Consider the following 23,957-nt stretch of genomic DNA (forward strand, 5'->3'; position numbering starts at 1 on the left):
TACCTGGACCGCGTCCGCTTCCTGCTGACCCCAGGGCTGTTGCTCATCCGGTAGGCGGTGGGGACACTTCTTTCTTCCCTCCGTCTCTCGGGAGAGTGAGCTCTTCTGCGAGGGGACCGTGATCGTGACCTGGGAGAGGGAGACAGGTGTTTCAGTCCCGCTGGCCAGACGACACCTCCACTGCTGAGGCTGTCAGTCCTCGGCCAACTGTGCGGGGTGACAGGCGCCCATCTGTCCCGCCACAGAGGCAGATGCGCTCCCCCCATTCCAGAGCACCTACCACACAACACCAAACTAGAACCGGCATGCGACCCACTCTGAGGGTGGGCTCTGTGTCGCTGGCCACGCGGCCACAGCAACCAACTCTCCATGACATGGGGTCTGACCCCGCACGTGGCTGGTGGCTACACCCGGCCCACAGCTTCCCTCTGGCCTCTCGCCTCTGCCTTCACGTCCCTGGTGCCCTTGCCGACTTCCGGTGAGGGAAGGCGACAGGGTCCGAGCCCGCGTCCGTGCTCTGACGGCTGCCAGCGGGAAGGAGCTGAGCGTGCAGGCTTGAGGGTGACATCTCTTGCTCGCAGGGACCTCGTGGCCTCTGAGCACAAAGCGTGGAGAACAGGCTGCAGGTCTGTGGGCATGAAGCCTAAGCCTTCGGGTCGATTCCGACACACTATTCTCATCATAATTTAGGAGAAACAACTTAAGTTGATGACATTTCTTGGATGCAAAACCACCCATAATATTTTATTCTTCCTTTTCATGTGCCTGAAGAAAGATTCATCCTGTTCCTGCAGTGACATAATCCACATGTGACCATCAAGCTGCAGGGACAGTCGGTGCCAGGGCTCTGACGCAGGACCCCCACCCCTGGGGGCGCGTCTGGAATGGAGCCTCCTCAACCACGGGTTTAGGGCTCTTCTTTTAGCCTTTGCTCATTCAGTGAATTGCTGTTTTGGGAAGACTTTCGATAAACAGAAATCTAAAAAAAGCCCAATTTCTTTTTGTTCTGTTTCTATGACAACCCACTCAAAAACAAAATAAAGAGCAGTTTGATTCTGCCGTTAAAAAATTCTACATTGAATCATTTTAATTACAATAAAATGAAAAACAACACACGCTGTTGTTGCAGAGATCAGTTTGTCATCACGGTTCACTCTCTTGTGTCACAGAGAAAACCCGGAGTCATTCCCGGAAAAATGTCACAGCCACGGAATGAACCTGCCCCAGGATAAAGTGCCACCGGCCTCGGGGTCTTCTCTAGCGTAGCTGCTCCATAGCGTATCACACGGCTGCATTTCCCCCGACCTTCCCTGAGATTCGATAACGGTGACAAGGGCGAGGCCTGTCAGACACCTCCACGACGTACCAGGTTTTCCCTCAAAAGAGCTCCAGGAGTTAGACCTGGTGGTGGGAAGCTCTGACAGGGCTCCGTGCTCAGTGTCCCCAGGGTGGCCATGGGGCTGTGACAAGGGGCACACGTGTCACATTCAGAATGAAATGTGCCGGGCTGGGTGCTGCTCGGACCCAGAGGGGGCCGCTTAGCTGCAGCACCCCGGCACGCACACTTCAGCCCGGAGCTCACGACGCACTCTACGCGCAGGAAAAACAAGGCGGTTCTCAATGCCTGCAAATTCATAACTTCGCATCACAATGCCATTTGCCAGTGGCTGTTAACATTAGATTTTTTTAAAGTGAAGTGACTGTTACCGGACGTCAAGTTATCTGGGAAAAAAGCCCATCTTGGAATCGGGGCAGGAAGCTGTAGCAGGTAACACGTCGTCTTATTTTAATTAAAGAAACTCTAATGTTTTTATTCTGCTAATTAGGCTCTTAACATCGCCACATAACAGCGCAGGAAATGGGAGTCCCATTTTGTCAGCAAATCGTCTGCGCACGTGACCAGAGGTCCTCTTAGAAGACACGATGGTCTGAATTAGAACGTTCAAGCACAGTGCGACGGAGGAATTTTTGCTTGAATTACCCTGACGGTTCCCTTTCAAATAAGGGAGAGCTGTCCTCTGAGCGACAGGGACCCTGAAACAGCCTCTCTCACCACAGGTCCTCGGCGCACTCCTGCGGGCCGGGCCCCCTGCTCCTGGAGAGCAGAGGGAGGAGGTGTGGAGCTCCGGCGTTGGAGGGACACCCCCAGCCCCACACGGCGGCCTGGGGTGCGCGTGGCCACAGCTTCGCCCTCCTCACAGCTGACTCGGCGTCTATGGCACTTGCTCAAGACTGGACATTAAAGCGAAGCCCGTTTTACAAACCGCAGACGGCGCGAGTGGCCTTCAGGTTACCAGCCCCCGACGGGGCTCACGAGTGAACTACCCCTCCTTGTTTGAGCCGCGTAATAAAGAACAAGTGGGGAGAAGTTCCGGGCATGTTACCACCCAGACGGCCTCACATTATTTCCGCTGTATAATGTCATGAGGAGTCTCTCCAACTGAGAAACTTTCAATATTCGGAGAGGCAGGTACGTCTGAGCCAGTTTGCTTAAACATAAAAGGCACAGGGCATCCGCTTCCGCCCTTCGGGGAGGAACGAGCCACTCCGGTTCCAGAAGCCAAGCTGGGCCGAGAGGCAGGAGCTGCACTGGGAGCGGGTGGAGCGGCCGCCCCCCCTACCCCCGTGGGGATCAAAGACAGGACGCAGTCTCACTACCAGAGCGCTGCTTTTCTGCACCTCCCCAAGCCAGCTGCAAACAAGCAAAACGTGCTTTGCAGGGAGCGAGTTCTGGGGCTTAAAGGTTTCCAGTTTACGATTTCTGTGGCGGGAACGCTGAGCGCCTTCTCCAAGCCTGGCTCTTCGGAAGGCGGCTCTTGGCCAACAGCGACTCTCAGCCGGCCTGGAGGCAAACGCGGGGAGGAAGCAGGGGCTCCGCCGGGTGTCCCTCCTCCCAGCATGGGGGTGCAGGCTGACGCCAAGTGGCCGAGGCTGCTGCTGTTCTGACAGTCACAGCTCAGAGGCATGAAGGCAGGAAAGTCCACTCACCCAAACCCAACAAAGGACCCCCACCCTGAGGATTTTTCACACATTCAGCGAATGCGAATGCGCTGGGCTTGCTCCCAAGACCTGTTAAAATTTAAACAAGTCTATTTTTAAAAAGTCTGGCAGTGCTCATGAGCTTTAGAGAGGTAAGTAAAACGTAAAAAATACTTTGAAGAGCTGTCGCTTGGGCCGAAAGGATGCATCTCTGTGCACGCGCATGTGCACACACACATGCACACATACACCCCCACATACACGCTCACACACCCTCACACGCACACGCACAGCGCGCGTGGGGCTGCACCATGCACCCACCTGGAGCGCCGTGCCGTCCGGTAGGCGCTGGGGAGGCAGTGCTTCGCCTTCGGGTGGGATCTCGACCGGGACTTGGATGACGAGTGGCACTTGGGGGACCGCGACCTGGTCCGAGACCGCTTTCTGTGCTTCTTCTTCTTCTTCTCCTTCTCCTGCTCCCTGGGTGGGTCCCTGCTTTGGCCCGAGGGCCCTTCCAGGGGCTTGAGCTCTGAGGTCGGCAGAGGCCGGCCTCCACCCGGCACAGGACAGGCCACGGCACTGGCTTCCTGGGGACAGAACCGAACATCTGGTGTTAACAGAGAAAATAGGACATTTAAAAATGGAAGTCCACAGAACTTCAACTTTGGGGCCCTCACACCCATGACGTGCCAGTGTATCCTAGGGGGACTCTGGCACCTCAGGGACCCATGGTCTCCGGGGTGGCTGGGTGTCAGGAGAGCCACACTCGCTCCTTCATAAGCGACTGGCTTTCCAGTGCAGAGGGCTTCTTCAAACCTCCAGCACCTGGATCTTACGAACGTCTGCACCACCCTAAAAATAATTTCTAAAGAAGGCTGAAATGAAAGAGGTTCCTGTTTGACGTTTAAAAAACTATCACGAGAGGAAAAACCTTCCTTCCTTCCTTGCATTTGTGTGAGGTGATGGGTGTTAACTAAACGTGCTGTGAGAACCGCCTCGCGATCACATACGTGAGCCCACTTATCACTCTGCAGGCCTCACACACACACAGAGCTGGAGACGCCCTCGTGAGGCCGCGGGAGAAACAGCAAGGCCGACGCCGGGCCCTGAACCACGTGCCCGCGCCAGCCCCGTCGGGCTCGCTCTGCGTGGTCGAGCCAGCACGGCGCTGCGCTTGAACCCTCGTCCACCCCGAAAACCTCGTCGCCGCGATGCACACGCAGAGAAGCGCCGACGTTAAACGTGCTGCCCACGGAGTTCTCGAAGCTGCGACACCGCCAGCCTCGGCCGTGTGCGGCGCCCAGAGTAACCCCATTTCTAGAAATTCATCCTGAAGAGATGTTCGCCTAAGTGTGTGACACGCACACCGAAGGACCCACGCCGCAAAGCCCTGCAGCACCCTGAGCGGCGGCCAGAAAGGCCGCGGTGTGATAGGTGCGTCCACACAGCGAAGCGGCACCCGACTCCGGACAACGACGCGGCAATCCGGGTTTCTCCCACGCGAACATCTGCTCACATCGCACTGTACAGAACAAGTTTACAAACCAAACCCAGCCCAGCCCACAAGACCCAGCACTCCCATTTTATGTCTGCAGCTGAGCCAGCCGCGTCGGCCCTCCCCTTTGTCCCCAAGGAAGACCATCGCCCCCTCACTGTAAACGGCTGGTGACTATGGCCTGACCATGCCGCTCGGGACTCGCTGTGAACGCTGCTCCCTGCTCTGCCATGGGGCCTGCGGGGACCAGCGTGGTGGGCTCCAGCCGCCCCGTCCCGGGTCCGTGTGCACAAGGCAAAGGACGAGGACATGAACACTCCGCCGATGCCCCCTGTCGAGTCCTGCCTCGCGCTGGCTCCGGGAGCAGCAGCACTGAGGAACTGAAGCCCAGAGCCCCCGCGGCCGTGGCTACGGGGCAGTCAGCAGCTCTGTGCCCTGGGGGCGCCGCCTCTGCCCCCACCCTCTGTGAGCGGAGGCTCGGGGTGGGAAGAGGGGCAGCAAGGCGAGAACCCCAACCACAGTGGCTCCCACAGCAGCTTCCCCTCACCAGCACGGCCCAGCACAGGAGCAGCTGTGGGGGGAAGGGCGTGCCTGGGCCCCCATCGGTCTCCACGCGCCCGGTTCATTTCCGAGGCTGTGCCTGAGCCACGTCCAGGGAGCCACCCGATTGTGGGACAGGTCTTTTTATCATGAGGTCGTTCTCACTTCAAATTCTTACAGCATAATCACAGTTTCCAGGTTAAATCTCAAAATAAATCTGTTGTCGTGAAAACAATTCTAACACGTGAGCCCTCACCGGGAGGGCACCTCTCCCGTGGCCGCGAGCTCAGTCCAGGAGCTCACGCTGACTAGCATTTTAAACCAAGAACAGAAGAACTGAAACGTAGTAAGTTTTATAACTGTAGAGGCTGAAAAAGAGGAAATGCCAGCCAAGCACCAGGCCCTCCCCACTGCCCCCTCACAACGACCGAGGACCAGGTGAGCCCCAGGGTGGGCCGGTGTGAACGCACGTCCCAGCGTGTGGCACTGCTCCGATGTGCTGGCTAACGAGACCGCCGCTGCTGCCCGCCAGAAAAACCAGCTGTTAAAGCACTTAAAACCCGTAAGCGTGGCCTGTAAGTTAGGGATGCACAGCACGTGGAAAACGAGGCCACAGTCGGGGCTGACGGCTGGCACCAGAACCGCGGTGCGGGCGTGAGGCCTCACGAATGCCGAGCTGGCGGGCAGGGCCCCGTCCCCTGCAGTCAGAGCTGCTGCCAATCCTTTCTGGAACCAGGCAGGTGACTTCCCAGGGGGACTGAGAGCCCGTTCTGGGGAGAAGAGACTCAGTCCCCATGCTACACAGCAGCCTGTGACGGGGCGAGGGGACAAGGCCAGGGTTCCCATCCTTTCCCAGGGTCCCTGTTCCCTCCACGCGCACACAAAGCACTGCACTCGTCAGTGTGACAGCATGCTTCATCAAAGGGGAGAGACGGGGCGGCGTGGCCTCTGGTGGACGTCTGTGAGACGGGGACACGGACCCAATGGCCGAGGGAGCCCAAGGCGGTGGGAGTGGGCCTGGCGGCCCCCGTGCCACGTCTGTCTTCACCCTCACGGACGCAGTCGTTAGCGACACGCATTTCACCACTGCAGTTAAAATCTGGCACACCGCTTTGAAGCGAGGGATAATCAAACCATTATTTCCAAAACATAACCTGCCATCAAGTCACGGGACCGAATTATTCTAATAAAATGACTGCCCTTCACCATTAAGATGAAAACCAGCAACCTCGGTGGTCTTTGCCAGGGTGAATTCAGATGATTGACCGTGATGGTCTCACTGCTTTTTTTCAGCTTAAAATTACAAAAGGATGTTTACAAACCCAAAGATGGCAGACAGTGTGCACCCGTGTCCTGACAGTTGCCACCCCCGCAGGCCCGCCTGTCCCACGGACGTCCCCTTGCGCTTCGCCTGACCCCCAGGCGATCCCATTTGCCATCGCCATCCCCGCGGACATCCCCGCTGCGCGCTTCCGCCTGTCCCAGCCAAGCGCCCCCGCTGACGCTCCTGCACGCCCGCCTGTCCCACGCTGACGCCCCCGCACGCCTGCCTGTCCCACGCTGACGCCGCTGTGCACTCAGGGTTGGCTGGCAGAGCTCGCCTTCAACAGAGAGACAGCAGTCCCCTTCTGTGGTCTGTCACCTGCGGTCAACCATAGTCCAAAAATATTAAGTGGAAAATTTCAGAAAGGAACAATCTCTAAGTTTTAAATCACCTGCTGTGAGCACCTCGTGCCACCTCCTCACGCAGGCACGGCATCGTCATCGCAGGGCGAGCACAGTACAAGACACTTTGAGAAAAGCAGGCCCTGTCACATAACTTCTATTACAGTGCACTGTTACGAATGTTCTCTTAACTGTGCCTAATTTGCATGCTAGACTGTATCGCAGGCGGGTATGTGCAAGAACACACGTGGGACGTGTAAGAACACACGTGGGACGTGCAGAGCTCGGCACCACCACAGCTTCGCACACCGCCCGGGGTCTCGGGTAAGGGGGATGACTGCACTCAGGACACACACCCCCAACCTGGGACACGGGCTCGCACGACAGTCAGCACCACGGCCACTGGTGTTTGCAGGGGAGGAAGCTGGCCTGGGTCACGCCCTCGCACAGGGTCCCCAGCGGCCTGGGGAGGAACCGAGTTCAGCCCACGGCCTGTGGCTCACCTGGAGAGCAGGTGCCAGCGGACAGTCTGCAAAACACACTGTCTGGAGACTTTGGGACCACAGCACTTTTGGGGCAGGTGGGGGTGACGGCAGCTGTGGGAGCTCTGGTGGGGCTGGGGAACTTCGACCAAACAGGCGGACGGGCAGGGGCCACTGAGGCCCACATAGGGTGCTCAGAGTTAGGGTTCCATTACTGCCAGTCTCGGGGTATAGCACAGCATTTGGGGTTCCAAAAGGTAGGAGCGTCCCACCGGCCTCTCCAACAATCTTCAAGTTGCTGCGGTCACAGCAAGAGAAAGGACGGGGTGGCTTCAAGCATGGCCGGAGGGACAGGCTGGACTGCAGGACAGGGCGTTCGCGGGTACTTATGGCATGAGCCTGGGGTAACACTTAGCAAGGCTGTGTGGACAGGCGCTGGGCACCCGCTACCCCAAACACTGCAGTGGATGACGCCCTTCCTGCCCCCTCCGCCCACAAACTCCGGATGGAGCTTGGTCCATCTGGAGCGGGAGACGGACCAGAACCGCCACGTCGCTGGTGAGGCCTGTCCTCTGTGTGGCACGCTGCCCCACGGACGCCGGGCGTCTGGGCAGAGAGGAAGCCCTTTGGGGGTCTCCCACGTGCACTCACAGCACCGACAGGCACGGCAAGCGGGCTGGGAGGAGGAGGAGAAACACCCAGGCGGAGTTAACCCGGCTTGCTGCAGCCATGTCTGTGTTACCCACCACGCTGGAAACGGGGCGGCCACGGCCGCGGGCCTGAGCCGTGGATGTCACGCACTTCTAATTAAGTTAAATTTAAATTGCCATGTGTGGCTGTGGCTACCAGTGCAAATCTCAAAAAATTATAACTTTCGACGTAAAGGCTATTTCTGGCTTCACGAGAAAGAGGTGCCTGCTAATTTAAACGGACATATGAACAACCGGGACAAGCGAAGCCACTGCTGAGTCGAGACCTCACCCTCCCGTTTGTTTGCGAAGGCGCCCGGCCGAGCCCTCTGCCCAAGGTGGCCGTCCATCAAGAAGTGCCGCAGGAGGCACGGTGACAGCTCCATGCGGCGGCCAGTGCCCGCCGAGCAGCAGCGCTGCCTTTTCGAGACGGAATACTGATGTTCCAGCAAGTGACCAAAGCACAACTCACCGTGGACGAGGGAGGCAGGGGGGGAGAGTGTAACAGAATCTGGGTGAAATCAAGGGGGGATCTTTTGGAAAATGAGTCATTTATCGGACCCTGTGAAGCCCCGCCGCCCCACGTGAGCAGCCCCGAGCAGTGATGCTGATGAGCTCTGCGAGCACCGCGCGGCATCTGCCGCCCGCAAACCAGCACACAAACCGACTGCGACTACTTCCTGCCGTGGGGAAACGACCTGGCTGAAAGCCAATGAACGCGTATTTAAAATAAAACCTTATTTGTGAAGGAACACCACATTAACTAGAAAATGAGGTAATCATACACAAGACTCAAGGTTTTTTCTAAGTCTGAGATCGCAGACTTTGAAATGCAGCCTCTCAGAGGTGCGTTTCCAAACGCCGGTCCACTGCCCGCCTCTCAGGTTGCTCGCCCCCGAGGGAGGGAGGGCACGGCCGCCTGTCCAGGACCACGGTGCCGCCTGCCCTGCTGGCACGACTCCTCTCCCTCCCTCTGCAGCGCCTGCCACGGGAGCGCCCTCCCTGGCCCTGCCTCTGCCCCCTGCCCGACAAACAGACCATGGCCCTCGTCTCCCCGTGCAACTGCTGTGCCCACCTTACTCCCAAGGTCAGGCCCCCCCAAATCCGACTTGCACCCCACACCAGCTCCGTCTGACCCTCGGCAGGCCCTTCGTGCTGACCCGCTGCCTGAGCAGGCGCCACCTGCGTCTGCCACCTGGGGGTCTCCGGCCCACGAAGGGGTTGAGCGGGCTGCTCGGGGCCCCGCGGTGGTCCTGGTGGGGGTGCTCGCGTGCACCCGCATGAATGTGGTTTCATGGTCACTGGGTGAGAAACAGGCTTCCAATTCACATCCCAAAGAGCCTCGGACGTGACAGGCTCAGTGAACGGGCTGGTTTCACTTTCCTTTCCGAACTCTTCCTGCACCTGTGACCTTGGCAGGATCGTTAACTTGAAAAAATTACATTATCTAAACGCGTCCTGAAGCCCGTCGGTACGTGAATGAGCACATGACGACTCAAAAGGGTGTAATTCAAGACTCTGATCTCTCCTCATTTTTTATAACGCCCCCCCCATACGGTAATAGCACATATGCGGATTTCTAAGTACTCCTCACATACATGCCTTTATAAACTCACGCACTGCTTAGAAACTTAACCTACTGCCATCGCGTGCCCGCGTCAGTAAACGCACTTCAGACACCAATTAAATAAAACCATGCCCAACGCGTCAGCTCCTCCTCCCAACACACCCATCAACGGGACCAAGCAAACAGCAGTGCAGAAGCTGAGCCAGTGCGCGTGGGGGTCTGGGGTTTAGCAAAGGGGGCCCCGTAGATCAGCAGGAAACCATGGGTGATGTAGTGAATTGTGCTGTGTCTAGCTATATGCTCCTCAAGCTGGAGTAAACGACAAGTGGGCCGATTAAAGTGGACAAAGAGAAAAAACGTTGGGATGCTGGTGACAAAAAGCTAACACAGACTAGCAGAGTCAGGGACAGAGAGCCAGGGAAAATGAGCCGCAAAGGTGGTTTGCGGGGGCAGGCGTGTGTGTGTGCACAGTGCCATGAAACCTACGAAGTTACTCAGCCTCAGTTATAATTAAAACATGTACGTTAGACCGAACAGATACTGTTTTCCACTAACCAGACCGACAAGAATTAAAGGCTGCTGCTAAGTGAATAGAAGGGGCGCGGGGAAAGTCATTTTCACACCCCCGTGGAGGTGAACAAAAGCTAACTTAGTGGTATCTGAAATCAAAAGGCAACGCAGATCAGCATTCCGCCCCTGAAGGGCGTGCACAGGCCTGGGAAGCGGCATTGCTGAGCAGCCCGGTTACCACAGCAACCCAGGCACCCTGCACTTCCGCCAGCAGGGGACAGGTGACCAAGTCACGGCACACGCAGACCGGCTCCATCTAAGGGCTGACGTCTGAAAGGACTGATGGTCACACACCCAGTGAGTGTCTGACACCACGGACCACGCTGAGTGGGGGGCCCCACTGTGAGCGAGCACCTGAGGTGCCAGCGTGACGCAGAGGGTGCGGTCCCACTACTGATGCCTTAGTCCACCCTGGATACATCCACACAGGAATGGATGCGGCAGGTGCACACGTGGAACGTTATTCGCTTTACAAAGGAAGGACGGCCTTCGAAGTGAGACGAGCCGGCCAGGAGGACCAACACTGCGTGCCCTCCATACCTCGGGGACCTAGCGTCAGCCATCGACAGAGCAGAGGGGCTGGGGAGGGCTGGGTGTTCAGTGAGGGGAGTGTCACTTTGGGAACGTGAAGCGGTCTGGGGGTGGACGGTGGTGACGGCCTTGTGTGCTTAAGGAAGGTGAAAAGCGCGTCTGTGATACACGAATAAAAAACAATACAACATTGGCACTTCCCTAGGAGTGGAAAGAACAGAACACGCGAGCAGGAAGCGGTCTGCCCGTCATCTCATGCCGCCCGACATCTGGCCTTTCTGCAATCGCACAAGCACGGCGTCTTACAAAGCAAAGCGAAGGTGGACGCCCTCTCTAAGGCAGGCCCGCTCTGGGACCAGCAGGCTCGCCAGGCTCCCAGCCAGGCTTCTCAACACTCCCCACGCCGCCTGCCTGCGTCTGCTGGGACGGGCCTGGGGTGCCGCCTGCCTTCTGGGCAGGGCCAATCCCCTCTTTTCCTCACCCGAGGCGTGAGGGAGCGCCAAGTCTCAATCCCTCCAGACGCCAAAATTCTGCACTGGTGACGTGGGGTCAGGATGTGCCAGTGCCCACGGAACTCATTTATGACAACCGCCAACTCAAGTGTTTCTGTTCCAGAGCAATTAAGGACATCTGTCGCCATCTGCTACCAGCACCACGCTTCGGGGGGGATTGTGCAGCGGCCACCATCTCCCCCACCAGACCCTTGGGAACAGGGATCCGGCGATCGAAACTCGAAGCGTGAGCAGTCATTTCCATGTGTCACTCAGAATACACCCTGACAGGGAAGGTGGGCGACGCCGTGCAGGAAGGTGACGGGAAAAGCAGCCACCTTGTGCTTACAAGGACAGAATTCCAGTGGCTGTGACAAGGTGACACCCAGACTGGGAAACTGTGGATTACTGACGAATGATTGTGGCTATGACTGAATTTTCATTAAAACACAACTGGAAAGTATAGATGCAGCCATGTAACATAACCAGTTACAGCATCTACGTACGCAGATGTCCTCTAATGAAGCCCTTCGCTGCATAAATGACATCGAAACAGGAACAGAAACGAACACAGCCCACGCCCCGCTCCCCGCAGCAGCCCGGCTTTCTCGGGCTCCCCAACCACAGAGGAGACGTTTGCCTCCCCCGCCCCCACACCGCACCTCACAGGCGTGTCAGTGGCCACCTCTGGCTGCTGCGTATTTAACTCCCGTGGTGGCGCAGAGGCCTCTCCCGAGCTAGGGAGTGACTGCAGGTGTTTTCGTGGCTGCAGAGAGGCCAATGCGGGCCGCCTGGGCGACACAGCGGTGCGGTGTCCCGTGGACTGGCACTCAAGCAGGACCTGGAGCAGCAATCAGGGCCCACGGCGCCACTCACAGTGGACATGAGCTGCCCACACGGACACTCACTGCTCTTCCTGGTGGGTGTCCAGCTATTATTTTTGAGGACTCCTGCCAGATTTGAGAATCTCGGACTGACTCTGGAGGCGAGAGCTAACTCGGCCTAGAGCAGAATGCTGAAAATCTGAGCCCCACGGAGCACCACGCCACGGTGCTACACACTGCACGATCAGCGTGGAAGAACAGCCCCAGGCTCTGAGAGATGGCGTCGTAACTACAGTACGAAAGCGTGGGGCCCGTGCTGGCCGAGGGCACGAGGCAGCTGCACAGGACACTGGGGACAGCTGGAAAAATGGCATGGGCACTGCTCCAAGAAGCCCTGACGGGCGGCCTGTTCTGACCCCATCTGAAGGGAGGGGACGGCTAGAGGGACTGTCCACTCACACAGCTTAGGAACGAGCCGAGAGGACCCGTCCCCTCTTGAGGGGAGGTGATGGGGACCACGCTGCCGTGTTTCCAGTGAAAGCACGTGGCCCCGCGTGAAACTGCCATGAGTGTGAGCTCGACGATGGGGCCTGCACGTCTCCCACAGGCCCTGCGAGGGAGCCCAGTGCGGGGCCTGCCAGCCCGGGGCCCAGAGGCCTGCGTCTCCAAAGCACCCAGGACTTGGGGCGGGGGAGTGTGCCAGAGCCCCCAACCCCAGCTGCAGGGTCAGAGGCGATTCCAAGCGGAGGAGGGCTCTGCCGACAGCCCGGCTCAGGCCACACGGCGTCCACCACCGTGTCCCCTCCCTGCTGCCCGCCTGCGTGAGCCCACCTCTGCGCTGAAAGGTGCCTCCTCGACTTTCCCGGCGTCTGCCTCCGGCAGAGGGTTTTTTAAGGTCTGTAAGAATAAAGCCGCTTTCCTTTTACGCTCTGCTTGAAGCTGCTTCTCCTTGGACTCCTTCGACGCCTGGGCCAGCTTTTCCCTGGCGGCAGCTGCCAGTCGGTCCTCCAGCTTTTGCTTTGCTTAAGGAATAAACAAAGTAAAAAGTGACGTTTACAGCAAGTAGTGTTTTGTAAATACATTGCTACCTTAATTTTCACAGGCAGTAATAGGATCACGAAAAACGAAATGATTTTAAAAGATAAACAAGATACAAATTTCAGAACAAACAAAATGGGCAAAACGAATTTTGAGAGTTGCTTGTAACGCTCATTATTAGTACTTTTACGTTTCACTTTCAAAGTCAAAGTCAGAAAGTCGCTGGGCTTCCTCCCACCCTAGTGGAAGCTGGGGCACCGGAAGCCTGGGAATGGCTGTCAGAAACAGGCACGAGGCATCCCTCCCAGGCGGGCGCTCCGGGCGTGTCCTACTGCAATGGCCTGACACGCCCGCTGCTGGCTGCGCCCAGCGAGTGCAGGCCCAGACGCGCGCGGTGAGCATAGCTCACTTTTGGGGCGGGAGGTGGGGGGGCGCAACCGCAGCACAAGGCCAGGTCTCGACAGGAAGGCATCCTGTGGTTGAAGATCGGCCTTTATAAACGCTGCCTGCTCTGCTGATGTCTACACAGAAAAGGCCATTTACGAAAACCACTCAGAATAAAGATGAGGAACGTACTCAGCAGTGAGCTCCTCAGAGTGGGGTGCGCGCTGTTTTAGAGTGGGGGGGCTGCGGGACGGCCCACACGCACCGCTGGCCGTGGGCAGAGGGGCGGTGGCCACGTCGTGACCCACGAGGATGAGCCCAGCAGCCTTGCATGGGGCGTCACCACGGCCGCACACCACACAAGGCCACCACCCACGCACGGAGGGCCCGCCCTCAGGCACTGGCATCCACTGCTCTTGAGCGCTGGGGACCCACAGCTCTGCCCCTTTAGGGCCCTGCAGGAAGAGGCGCACGGCTCCCACCCGGCTCTGACACCGGAGGCTGGCCGGCAGTCGCAGTGTTGCTGGCCGAGGGGTGGCCGTCATCGGCACGTTCCCTGCAGGGGCCGAGTGCCGGACAGACCTTGCTTCGCCTCCAGCTCCTCCGGGGTCAGCTGCGGCCGCTTCTCCTCCACCACCACGCAGGGCGGGGCCTCGGCCGGGGCGGCGCTGGGCGTCCCACTGGGGCCCTCCCGGCCCTCCCGGCCCTCCTCGTCGTCATCGCTGTCGTCGTCCAGCTTGACTCGGTTTTTCTCCAGGGGAAGCAGGTCGTTTTCTTTGGCCTTGATGGCAAAGCTTATAGGAGCGAACGACGCTGTTGAGAGAGAAGGAAGACGGTGACGCACTGCAGGGGACGGAGCCCCCGCCTCTCGGGCGTCACGCAGAGGGAGGCGCAGCCCGGCGGGTGGACCTCGGTTGAGGCGGGACCGAGGCACAAGCCGGGCAGGTGGCCATCCTCTGGGCTCGGCACAGCGGAGTCTGCACACGCTGGCACACGATGCGACTCCACGACAAAAAGGTATTTATAAAAAACCTCAACTCGCCTTTTCTCACAAAGTTACGGCATCTGTCCTTCACTTGGCAGACAGCTGGCGCGGTGCTGCCTGCCTCGTGCTGGGCACTGCCACTGTTCCCCACACCTGTGAGACCTTTGCAGGCTGTGCCCCACCTCGTCATCCAGCCACTTGGCCGGCGTGTCACCTCTGAACAAGCCTTGCCCTCAGATCCGAGGCCTCAGCTTGGGGTCGCAGCCCTGTCTCTGGGACTCCCATTTGACGCGACACCCGCTTAAACAGCAGCTCCTTGGTCCTGCCGGGGGCGCTGCCTGTTGCCCGTGAGTCCAAACACGCGGTCCTCTGCTAACGTGCCTGCCTCAGCTCTCGTTTCTCTGTTGGCTGCTGCCACGTCCGTCCGTCCGTCCTGGCTGAGCTAAAACTCCTTCCGCGAACGTAACAGGTAACAAAATGGAGCGAGCGGGTCCTGACTGGTGGAGGAGCTCAGGGACTCGCTTGGACAGATCAAACGGCCTTCAGCGGCACGGCAGCGCACGCGTAAACGCGTCCGGAGGTCTGAGGGATGCGAAGCGCTGCTTGGAGCACTCGCTGCATTTTCCCTACACTGCCAGAAGAGGCCGGTCGATAAACGCACAGCTATGAGGAGCTCACCTCCAGACGGCCTCGGATCCCAAGGCAGGGCGTGCTAGCAGCCCGGGCGCCCGCCCCCCCGCCCCCCCTGCAGGCCGTCGCCAAGGCCGACCGGCCACGCACCTTTTACCAGCTTCCCGTCCAGGACAGCTTTGCTGGACGGCGCCTCCTTCTTCGCCCCTGAGCCGCCTCTTCCTCCCGCGTCGGCCGCGTCCTCCGCCCCACCGTCCTCCCCAGCGTCACTCGGCTTTTCAGGAGCAGACTCTGCAGGAGCGTCTTCTGGTGTGGACACAGCCTGCAGGGACGGAACGTGACCATGAACTGTCCCGCAAGGAAACACGTGGCTGTCAGAAAAAAACACCCCCAGCACTGCAGCCCTGCCGCCTCGGTCACACGCACGGCCTGCTTTTCCGTCCGCGTCACTGGTCCCTGACACCGCAGAGTGGACGGGGGCGGGCAGAGCGGCTTCCCCCTGGAAGCACATCGAGCGCCCCACAGCCCTGCACTGCTGGGAACCAGTGCCCACTGGCCATCCTTCGGGGGTCGATGAATGAGCAAACTTTGGAGCAAATTACGCACCTCGCCTGAGAATGGCTCAGTTTTCTTTCATTTGAACAGTCAGAGATGGAAATGTGCAGAAACCCACTGACAAGCAAGGCCCCTCTCTGCCTTGCCATCGCTACCGAGACAAGTTTAAAAGCGTCAGGGGGTCCACGTGACTGTGGACAGGCGAGGGGAGGCAGAAGGGGACAGGGCGGGAACAGACGCTCCCTACAGGCCCGTGGACCACGTGTGGGTGGGACGCCCGCAAGAAGAGCAGAGGGAGCGGCCGGCAGGCAGTGCCGGGGGACAAAGGTGCCCGCCGTGGACAGCAGCCGTGCGAGCACCCCGCAGACACTGATGTGTGTTCACACAGCAGCGTGGTGTGCGGCTACCAGCAAAAGCAGCTAACACAGCCAACCCAAACGTCGGTGCCTGCAAAGACGAGTTTTTCTTAGAACACGGACAAATGATCGTCAATGAACTATGAAAACGGGTGACAGTTCTCAGCAGATTTAAAAAGAGTTTCGATTCTGAGAGAAGGGAAAAGTTGAAGGCGGCACAGGCTAGGGTGCGTCGCACCTGAAAGCAGGCATAAAACCAGCAGCCCGTTACGCCGAGAGCGAGCGGTCCCCTCCGTGCCCAGAGTGGGGAGGGGACTACGCCCCTGAGGGCTGCGCCCCTGTGCACAGGTACCTGCGCGCTGTCGCCCCCCTCCTTCTGCACGAAGAACTGCTTCTTGAACTCGTAGTAGGCGTTGTACTGGTGCCACGGCTGCAGGAACTCGAACCTGGGGACACGAAAGGTGGACAAGGCATCAACAGGACAACGCGCAGGCGGCAGAGGCGGCCCTTGCTGACCAGACACTGCTCTGTATGCTGCACAACGACTGCAGAATGACCGCGACAGCTCCTCGCAGGAGCGAGGGTGAACCACGCCCCCGTGACACAGATGGAACCGCAGACGCCACCTCACGTCCTCGTTTTACTCCCCGAGGCACAGAACGTTACGTGGTTCAAAAACAACAGAAAGAAGATGTGTCTAAATTTCCACAGCAGGTTGCTGAAGAGCACAAACCCCGGCCTTTTATTTCAAGTAGCTTCAACACTGTTACTTAAAAAATCAAAACAAACTGAAACAAACTAAACGAACAAAAAACAGGGAATGCAATAAAAAACCCACTCCGACTCTAAGTAATTTAGCCAAGTAATCACAAGACGTGTTTATCTGAACACATGAGAATTAAAAACATTAAAAAGAATCGTGTGTCTAGATTTAAAAAAAAAAAGCAGCTGAGCGTAACCTCCAACAGCACCTACGTAAGCTACATAAAGTTCGCCTCACCTTTGATCATTCTTGGCACGAACGCTGGTCTCAAACTTGAGGCCGTTCCTAGCCACGTACTCGGCCAGCTTGTCGATGACGGGCTGGATGTCAGGGGGCGGAGGGATGATGGCGGCCACGGGAGCAAGTGCACTGCAGACAAGAGCCCCGTCACTCACGGTCAGACCGCCTCCGTGACATCGCCCGCACGTGCTCGGCTCACAGCATGCAGGAGCTGCTTATCCACGGGTGGCTTGTCCCACAGAACGTGCACGAACCCGGTGAAAGCGGACAAAACGTCACTGTCGACGGTGACAGCGGGGCTGCACCGAAAAGGACACCGAAGCCATACAGACGGGTCCTGTCCCTGACACTTCCCTGCAGCACGCACTGTTCTCAGAAGCGACCGAGAACAAGCGTGGGTTTTGTTAAAGAGACAGCGGCTGGCTCGGCTCAGCACCCTTCCCTGCGCGTCCGCCTGTCCTGGCGGGATCAGGAAGTGGTCACTTCCGTGGAACACCTGAGAGTTTCGTCAGGTCTCCAGGGGGCCCCTTCCCAGCCTGTGCTCCCCAGTGCCTCCCACTACGTGCCGGGGACACGGGTGCTCCTCGGTCCGCGGCATGGGGCCACGACGCACGCCCCATGACGGTCACCGCCCTGCCATCTCTGTTATCCTTCCACCTGCCAACGGCTTTGAGAGTCACTTCCGTCAGTGGCACGGAATCTGCGGCCTCACTCCCTTCCCGGGGCTGGTGGCGTGGGGGTCCCTGCGGGCTCTCCTCCAAGTGCTCGGGCTGCACCGAGGCCCGTTTGCCACGACGGCCTCCGCCGCCCCGGCCACCCTGCACCCTTGGGACGTGCTCGGAGAACGGACCCCCCTTGTGACCCAGGGGGCCTGCGGGAGGGGAGCGCACCTTGTGGTGATGGTGGTGGTGGCGGTCACCCCACTACTCGTCTCCGCCGTGGTTGGGGGTGGTGGCGGCGTGGTCCCGGGGGGCGGCGGGGCGGTGGCCGCCACTCCACTGGTGCTGGACACGGCCACCCCGGCCGGCAGGGTGCTGTAGTAGGTGGCTACGTCGACGCCCGGCGGGGGCGGTGCCAGGCAGTAGGTGCCGTCCGGCAGCATGTAGTAGCTGTAGTACATGGCTGCCACCGTCGCTGTGGAAAGACACGGTTTGCCGAGTGAGGGGGCAAAGGACAGGCTGCTTGGCGAGGGTCCAGGACGCAGGAAGAAAGGGACCCCTTCCAAATGCAAGGTCGCCTCTGGCCACTTTCGACCACATCGTTTTCTGTATTTTTCTGATACGAGAAAGGCTGCCCAGTGACACGCATCGGGAGAACCAGGCGGCACCCACACGGCCAGACAGCCGCCCAGCAGGGGCCTTCCGAGACAAGCCTTGTTTCCCCCGGCTTCGGGGGCACAGCAATGAGAGCCGTCTCCCTGAGCGGCCAAGGCAACCTGCAGTGCGAGCAGGCGCGGCGGACCCCCTGCTTGTCTCCCCGCTGACACGGGCCCTCCTGCCTTCCTCTTGGGCCCTTGCTTTCCCCAGGAGGCTTTCACGGTGGGCTGGCTGCATCCGCGACGAGGGGCGGTGCTCTCTAGTCACTGCCCCCTCCCCCCCCCGCCAGCTGTAACTTCTGTAGGGGGTTCCGCGGGTCGAGGGTGTTTGGGGCTCCGCTATCACGTACTGTACAGTAGCTTCCTAGACGCTCTGGGCACATGCGCAAATATCTGTAGGACGGCCGCCCACTGTTTCAACAATGAAAGGCCCTGTACGTTTATTCATTTTTGGGGGTGGAGAGACATTCAAAACCAGTAAAACCACAGAAAATTCAATGATCTCATTAAGAATTTTAATTTCTAGTCCTGTTGCAGTTAGGTCATTGGTTCTAATTATATAAACAATTTGCTCGTCATTAGGGATAGGGAGATTTTTGTAATTTAGAAATTTTATTTTGACTTTCAATTCACTTTAAAACAAAAACATTCACGAATAGTGAAAGCTTTACATCCACCACAGTCTCCAGCACCGTATGCTCCACAGGAAAACGCCAGCGGCCTCCGGCATCAGGTCGCAAGGCCGGCGTGCCCACGCGTGCTGCGGGCGCCCCGCCGCAGTTAGCGACTCCGTGTTTATCAGTTATATGCGGACGGACCCCCAAGTCGCTGCTCCTACCTGACGGTGCACACCAACCACGGCCACACGTTAGCACCCCACATTTCTACACCAAGAGATGTGGCCCCAATATTCTCCCCCGTAACCTTCAGCACAGAAACATTCAAGTGACCCATCTGAGGAAGTGGGGAGAGCGCGATGAGACTGTCTGATGTGGGCGCAGAGCAGGGCCTGATGCTGGGGGCGGGGAGGTGTTGGCTCCATAATCCCAGCACTTAGCACACGGCATCTGTCAGATGGACAGGCAAATATGGTAGTTCAAATGTAACCTTTCCTAACCAATGAGGGGTCCGAATACATCACGTGCTGCTTATAAGACACAACAATGCCCCTGACAGAATGACACCCCCAGGTCACCAGACTACTCAGGTCCTTCTTCACCCCCTGGGCAGAGTGCCACTGAGGGGAAAATGACGTGGCATCAGTGACACCAGAGCATAAGCCCAGCCTCCCACAGGGAACGCCCCCGGTGCAGCCCCAAGTCTCTGGGTGGCAAGACAGCTACTGCCCACTCCACAGTGTCAGCTCTCAACGAAAGACCCTGTGTCCTGTCCTGGATGGTCGGGCTCTTGCCTTCGAAAAGCCAAAACACACTGTAAATTGTAGCCACGACCAATGAGACATGAATTCATAGAAGCAAGTGTACAATTAAGTTTTAACTTGCAGTACATGTTATGCAATTGCAACTTAATCCATTCTTTATGTGACAAACAGATTGTTCTTGAATTCGGCAAGGAATCCACAGGGTTTAGTGAGGTGACCATGTGCCTAATTTGCTGGCACTTGAGGGCACGAGGACCTGGTGCCAGTGCTGCCTCCTTTGGGTGCCCCTATGGCAGATGGCACCTCCTGCAGTGTCTTCTGCCCGCCCTGAACCCCTTAGGCTGTACCTCCTTGTACCACCCCCACCCAGGGAGGCCCCTGCTCGGCTTTCCTGTGCACCTGCCACCTCGGGGCTGCTGGCACAGGTGAGGACCAGAGAGATCAAGGCGGTAACAGCAGGGACAGGCCGCCCGCAGCTCGGGGTGCACAGCAGGCACTTGACAAGCACGTGCCGAGTGGGGCCGGCTGATGGCCAGGCCCAGCGGGGCTGGGCTGATGCATGGTGAGCGAGAAGCCCGGGTTCCCGGCGCCCGCCACCACAGGGTCGTGAGCTGAGACGCCTTCGAGCAAGCGCCGGCTCAGGGATTCTCACCGCCAATGACCGTTGCGCCTCACTGACCAGGCCACGGGGAGAACGCACAGGGCTGGTGCGCTGATCCCCGGGCCCTGAGCGTCAAAGGGCGCCCACTGGTCGGGCAGCGCTGGGCTCCCAGGACACCGCGCTCCTCACTGGGCTCGCTGCTGTCCAGCGTTTGCTCCTGGAGTTTCCAAGAGGGGACTGGGCTTCACGGAACGTCAAGCGCTGATGTGACTTAACTAATGAACAAACATCAGCGCACCACGATCACCTACTGCCAGGAATTTCGATGGGCACCGACTTTTCCTAAGGGCAAGTGCGGGAAAATCTGCTGCCTCAGGAGGAAGGCGCGCCCTTAAGTGGCCTCAGAGATGTGCGGCGACCGCCCACCCACAAGCTGAGGGCTCTGCCTGATTGCCCCCCACCAGCCTCTAGTTGGCTGGCTTCTGGCCACAACCTTAGCCACTCACTATGGTTCCACGTGAGCTTCATCTCAGCACCTCTTAAAATGGAACCTGAGCACCGAAGGGCTTCTTGGGGATCGGAGGCCGGTGTGTGACCCCACCATGGAGGAGCCCATACAGGGAAGGTGCATGACCCGTCTGTGTACAGACGGAAGGAGCTTCACCGAGGTCGAGACCACACTGGTATCGCACCGTGGCACCAGCTGGGCAGGCTCCCACCTGCCCCCCGCCGCCTGCTGCTACAGCACCCCACCCCGCTCCTGGCCAGCGGTCACCTGCACTGGACCACCAGTCTCCAGGGACGCGCGGCACCGCTTTCTGAGTTCCTGACTTTAGACCGTACGTGTACGTGGCCGGTGTCTGCTTGCTGTCTCGGGCGTCCCAGGACGGAAGGGACTTTGCTCGCTGCTGTTCCCACATGGCCTGGCCACGACGCCGACATGAAAGCACAGGTCGCACGCGAACGAATGAGACTGACATGCCTGAGGCTCCTCAGCGGCAACAAAGGCAGCTACGACGTGGTGGCCCAGAACCTTCCGAATCTTAAGGACAATATTCAACCACAATTCTAGCCCCTCCAAACTACCTACCAAATGGAAGAACAGAATTCGGGCATTTTCAGACAAGCCAGGAGTTTTTAAAAAATGTCTTCCCGGGTACCCTTTGTTAGCGAGCTACCAGAAGATGTGCTCCAGCATAAAAACAGGTGTAAACAAGCAAGCCAGGAGACACAGGCACGGACACGGACGGGGAAGCCCTGACGAGAAGTCACAGGAAAACACAGCCACTCCCAGCGGCAGCAGGGCCGCCACCTACAAACCATGCCATGGCCACTGCCAGAGGTAAGGGCGGGGCAGCCACGGCCAAGGCTTGCTCAGAGACGGCCACACTGCAGGCTCCCCACTGGGCACAGAAGCAGCTCTGCCTGGGGCTGCCGGGGACAGCGCCAGCTGGACGCCTGTCACGCAGGCTGTAAAGCGCGGCCGGGCCTAGAGGATGAGCACGCTCAGTCAGTCAGCCCGTCCTGTCCTGTGCCCTCTTGAGTTCTGATTACAAAATAGAAGTGTGAGTATATTAGTTAAAATCACAAAGTAACCAAAACAGAAACCTAACATGTAACATGGGTAAACTGGGGGAGTGAGAAGGGGTTTAATGGGGGCACAAGCGAGCTGAACTGTCATCTGTCGTAGTAGGAAGATGTCGCGGAAAATGGGCAGCTGACAAATCCAGAAACTGGTATTCAGAGGTGTGAAGGTAATCATCAAAAACTCAAAAACAAAAGTTAAAAATAAACATTTGAAACAGTATCTCTGAATTACCTTAAAACAATACTTTATCCTAATTATCATCAGAGATGAGGAGCATCTTCTATTTATCCCATTCTGGCTCAGGGCATGGAGTTTATTCACGTCACTTGGTCTGTCTGCCCGTCCGCCTCGTACGCCAAGGACAGACCCACAGTCAAACAACCCAAACTCCTTAAAACGCCAGGTCCACAGCTGCTACGAGCAAGAACACTGCTCCCCCCGCCCCCAGCCCGTACACGCAAATCCGCTGCGCTCACCACACGCGGTCTAAGCACGCTCACAGTGAGGGAGAAACCCCGAGACCGTGAAGCACGGTGACCGGCGGCTCTGCTGACGGGCCTCACGGCCGAGGCGCATGACAAGACAGGGCTTCGCCCGTGGGTCACCATGGCCACCCTGTCCGACTCACCTCCTACGCCCCCACACCCCAGTGTGAATGAGAAAGTCCCACACAACAGGAGGCTCGTTTTGCTCCCAGCACACGGGGGCAGGGAGAGCGGCCTGGTTCTCAGTGACACAAGGACAGCACATCTGTAAAGCTGGAAAGCCACCTGACCACATGCCACTCAGGATTGTGGCCGGTGTTTAAAAGGGATCTCTCTGTAGCAAATAAACTTTCCTCGAGAAGAACCTGCCCCTCACCACGGCTTACAGACTTCGCCAGTGACCCTCATGCATAAAAGTTTGAACTTTTAATGCTGGGGTTTTGGGGGCTTGTCACATGGGTGACCAAAGCCGAGGCGTAAGCACGTGCCCAGCACCTCACCGTCGGGAGAAGCAGAGCTGCGGAGGCGCCGGGAGGGGCCTGGCAGGCGGGGCGGGGAAGTGGGCCTCGACCTCGCTGGAGGGCTGCCACGGGGCTCTGTCCCTGGCTGTGGAAGGGCGCCTGCTCTAGGACACGCCTGGAGCCTCGGAGGAGGGCAGAGGCCAGGTTTTCCGGAGCAGGCTGTGTTTGGAGGGCAGACAAGCGTCAGAGCCAGAGCAAGCACGGACGGTGGCGGGAGGACCGGGTCTTGGTGGGGCTGACTGTGTTGGCAGGGCAGCTGTGGGTACAGATGGCAAGGCAGCCGCTGGACAGGCACCTCGCTCGTAGGTGGCAAAGAACCGGGTCCAGACGGAAGCCACCCAGCGAGCTCGGGGCCTTCTGAGCCGCAGATGAACCTGGGCAAACTGGCGTTCAATCGAGCAAGGAGGAAGCAAAGGCGGTGGTGAGGTGGGGTCCTGCCCAGGGCTGTAACCGGGCCGGCCCCCCCACTCTGCCCTGCCCCCCCCTCCCGCCCAGCTGGGAGAGTTCACAATGGTTCTCACCGTCTCGAACGGTTGAAAGCTAAACAGAACAGTCCTGCTTCATGACGTCAACACTCTACAAAATTCCCACCTCGGAGCCATCGAGTACGTTCTGTTGAAGCCCCCTCCTTTAAGATGGCCTGGGCGGCTTCCACACCCCCCAGAGTAGCCCTGCGACAGAGGCGATGTGGCCCGTGCGCCTGGCCTCAGTGAAGGGCTGCTGACCCTGTTGTGACACTTGGAGAACAGGCTGAGGACCAAACAGCACCACTATAAAACCAGCATATTTTAAAACGCAACGAACAGAGTCTCTGGCTGAAACTATCACATCACCGACACAGGAGGCGTGACCACCAGAAGGTGGACATTATCACACTAGATGCCCAGAGAACCAAAGATCAGTACAGAAGAGAAAACGACAGGCGTGAAGAAAAAGATGATCCAAAGTAAGGAAATCGGTGTCTTTTAGGCAGAGAAGCCAACAAATAAAGCATTCAGAGGTACAACAGAAAATAACTTCCTGGAAACGAGAATTGGATCGAACGGGTATATGCCATATTCCAGGAAAATGGGAATGTAAGCTGGTGAAGTTACGAACCTTAAGAGCAAAAAGGAAATCTTGGGCACCCAGTCGGGTAGCCGCTGACCCCGGGGCTGATGGTGGGGAGAGATGAAGCTGCCCCCACTTTTCCCAGCAAAGTTCCCTCCGGAAAACACTCAGGAATGCCCCTCGGCCCTAAGCAAGCGTGACTAAACGTATTATTTTTGCCAAGCTGTTACGT

At 58.2% G+C, this 23,957-nt stretch overlaps 1 protein-coding gene across 3 annotated transcripts in view; it reads right to left on the minus strand.

Moving 5' to 3' along the window:
- Positions 1-23,957, minus strand: part of SFSWAP (splicing factor SWAP) — a 51,199-nt gene that overhangs the window by 7,605 nt on the left and 19,637 nt on the right. For all 3 annotated transcript variants that reach the window (XM_039879208.1, XM_039879207.1, XM_039879209.1), the window contains exons 8-15: positions 17,675-17,918; positions 16,782-16,913; positions 16,134-16,227; positions 15,021-15,192; positions 13,838-14,068; positions 12,665-12,855; positions 3,301-3,566; positions 4-129 (exon numbers count right to left, since the gene is read on the minus strand). In XM_039879208.1, coding sequence (XP_039735142.1) covers positions 4-129; positions 3,301-3,566; positions 12,665-12,855; positions 13,838-14,068; positions 15,021-15,192; positions 16,134-16,227; positions 16,782-16,913; positions 17,675-17,918 — 1,456 coding nt within the window. The remainder of the gene's footprint in view (positions 1-3; positions 130-3,300; positions 3,567-12,664; positions 12,856-13,837; positions 14,069-15,020; positions 15,193-16,133; positions 16,228-16,781; positions 16,914-17,674; positions 17,919-23,957) is intronic.

This window comes from Pteropus medius, unplaced genomic scaffold (genome assembly GCF_902729225.1).
Source record: "Pteropus medius unplaced genomic scaffold, Ma_sr-lr_union100, whole genome shotgun sequence".
Classification (NCBI taxonomy): domain Eukaryota; kingdom Metazoa; phylum Chordata; class Mammalia; order Chiroptera; family Pteropodidae; genus Pteropus; species Pteropus medius.